The following is a 2887-nucleotide window of genomic DNA, read 5'->3' on the forward strand; positions in this document are numbered from 1 at the left end:
TATATATATATATATCGCGATATGTCGAAAATCGTAGTGACTGAAACATGAGGCGGCCTGGTGCAGCAAATTCAGCTGCATTCAGCTGGATTCCAGACGAGTCTCTCGCAAAACCAAATTAGTTTGCAAACGAGTGTATTTCACTGTACACCGGCTTCATCCTTTCAGCGACTCATCAGGAGTTCACATCTCACAAAACCCCAAGGGGGTCTGAACCGACCTCCGCAACCTCCCGGCTAGAAGTCTGAACACCTGACCGTTCGAAGCGAGCGGTTGATTAGCAGTGCGAGTTAATTAGACTACTGATCAGCCGCTCCTGACCGAACGGCTAAACACTTACAGTGACATTCGGGAGGTGGCGGGAAGGATAAAACAGCTGTACAATGCTTTTTGACTCTTCAGCCTAGATTTGATCACCATTAAAATTCCAAAATCCCTCCCGCACACTAAGAGTGGATAATAAATACAGCTGCGCACGAGTATGCTGAACAGATGACAAAATAAACCAGTGAGTGTCATCATATAAACCGTCTGCCTGCTTTGTGATTCTTACTAAATCGGATTCCCAGAAGGCTTGAAGTATGATGGATATCCCATCGTCAAGTGGACAACACACTGAGATAACGGGAGAACACATTAGAGGTGTGTGAAGTGAGGTCAACAAATTTTGTTTTCAGCATTCCAGATGTATGAATGAGGTGAAGGACATGTTATGATTGATCAAATTCGCGAGGAAAAAACTGCCCCTGATTATACGTATGTTGACTGCAATTGGTCGAAGCATCACCCGCACTGACCAAGAGCATTAGTCCCAAGGAAGATGGTGGCGAGGCTGTTGAGGAGAGGAGCTGTGGAATTTGTTGTCGTCATCCAGTCGTAGATGCAGCCTCAATGGTACTGAAAAGGCTGTTCACTGCCGACCTCATCCGGAAACAACGGCAACACCGTGTACAAAGGTCTTTCTTTTCGATTTCCTAGAATCCCGCTTCATTGTGAGCCAGTGAAGCTGTGCCTGTTCAGTCTACAGGATAGGTTGACGACACCCGCCGACCTAAATGGGTTTTATCTCTGACTTTCAATTACTTCGTTGGACCTGCTTTCATCTGAGTAACTTTTTAGTATCCCGAGTGTGTATATAGGATCTCAGCAATATACCGACAAGATAGTTACAGCAGATCTGTGTACGAAAGTCAACGAATCCCACACCCCTACCTCACGTCCGGTTAATCATTCTCTCTCCTGCGGATTGTGAGTAACGAATAGACGGTCAGTACTCTGGAAGTCAGAAGCAGCGATTATAAAAGCTCGAAAGACCTGGAAGTAAACAGTCTGCAGGTCGGTAGCTGTTCGAAACTACGACCGTCATGAATCACTAGCTTCATAGATTGTTTTAGCACCATCGTTGCTTATGCCGGTGACCTCAGTGAACATGGCTCTGATCAAGCTTAGCAACATTCGCCTAGCAACGCAGCACTAACAGAAGGCCGACAGGCTTGCCAGTTAAAAACTTCCAAAAACACCGGCGCTTTTGTTCCCGGACTACACTAGATGGCACAGACAAGGCGTTCTGTCGAGAAATGTAGCCCAAGGTAACTAAATGGTTGTCTACCACCTGTCTAATGTCTATTAGTTTGAGTGCCATTAAGTACCTGAAAGTTATGATAAACGCTCCCATGTGCACACTAATCTGGTTTTGACAAGAGACTGAACTGAATCCAGCTGAATCCCCCGCTTATGAGTAGTATGTTGCGTCTAGATAGCAACGTATTGCGATATCTCGAATATCTTACAAGCTGAAACATGAGACTGTCTGGTACAGCACATTCAGCTGAAGTCACGAACGAGTGTTTCAACTGGTTTCCATTGAGTCTGCTGTCAAAACCAGGTCCATGTGTAAATTAGAGTATTTGCCCGAGTCTTTCCAATTTGGGTTCAAGCAGAACGTAAGGTTGACGGAGACTGCACCTACCCGATGAACTCGAATGGGAACGGTGAAAGCGAGACTGGGCCGTCGTATGGCTCTCAGAATCCTTGAGGATGTTGTGTTAAACCTAGACAATACCTGCAACTTACTTATGAAGCTAACATCACTTGAATAGGTAGTTCCTCCCCTAGGCTATCTGATCGAGTTACGAACCACCTCTCTATCACTGCTGAAAATGGGTTCTGACGAAAGCCTCCTCGAGATAGAACCTACAGAGAGGGAAGACATTTGATGTCTTTTTTCCGAGAAAACCATAGAAACGTTTGTAAACGACGAAGAAGGTAGTCTCGAGCTCTCCACGGAGGCCTCCTCCTCGGAAAGGTTCTTTCTGGGGGGAGGGAATGATTACTGCATATGGATTCATGTTCTTGATTGCCACCTTCTCGAAAGAGTTCGAAGAATGACCGAAAGGGGATCTCAAATAGGCACACAGGTACCAGCCCGTTGGGTGATTAGGTTTTTTTGTCACACAGTTTTCCACAGGGATGTTGACAACTGGCCTTGAACTGGCGACGGGCACTGCATCTGATCAACTTAGCGCCACTCATCCCTCAATCAAGGAAACTATATCACGTGTTGACTAGATTTTTTAGTGATGACTGGAGGAAAAAAGGACAGTAGGCAGACCGTGTCTCATGAGGTATCCGTGAGCAAGCGACAATACGGGTTTTTCGCCGGGTGTTCCACTCACTAGCATTTGTCGTAGGGAAGCACCGAAGAATGAAGCATTCTTCCTGGACCGTTCACTGAGCCGATCAGTTCCCCATCCTTATCATTACCACTAACGTCAACATCCTCATCATCAGAAAGGACAACTCAGGTTTAAAGTGCAAAAAAGTGGATGGAAGATGGATCAGGCTCCAGCCTGCCGTAAGCACGCCTGGAAAGAAACTCGCAGCGCGA

At 46.2% G+C, this 2887-nt stretch overlaps 1 protein-coding gene across 1 annotated transcript in view; it reads left to right on the top strand.

The window, feature by feature from the left end:
- Window positions 1–581: 581 nt before the first annotated feature.
- T265_03659 (hypothetical protein) overlaps window positions 582–2887 on the top strand; it is a gene marked incomplete at both ends in the record, with an annotated part of 10864 nt that continues 8558 nt past the window's right edge. The window contains one exon of the mRNA XM_009168201.1: window positions 582–642. Within this exon, the coding sequence (XP_009166465.1) occupies window positions 582–642 (61 nt within the window). The remainder of the gene's footprint in view (window positions 643–2887) is intronic.

The sequence above is a fragment of the Opisthorchis viverrini genome (genome assembly GCF_000715545.1).
Source record: "Opisthorchis viverrini unplaced genomic scaffold opera_v5_53, whole genome shotgun sequence".
NCBI lineage: Eukaryota > Metazoa > Platyhelminthes > Trematoda > Opisthorchiida > Opisthorchiidae > Opisthorchis > Opisthorchis viverrini.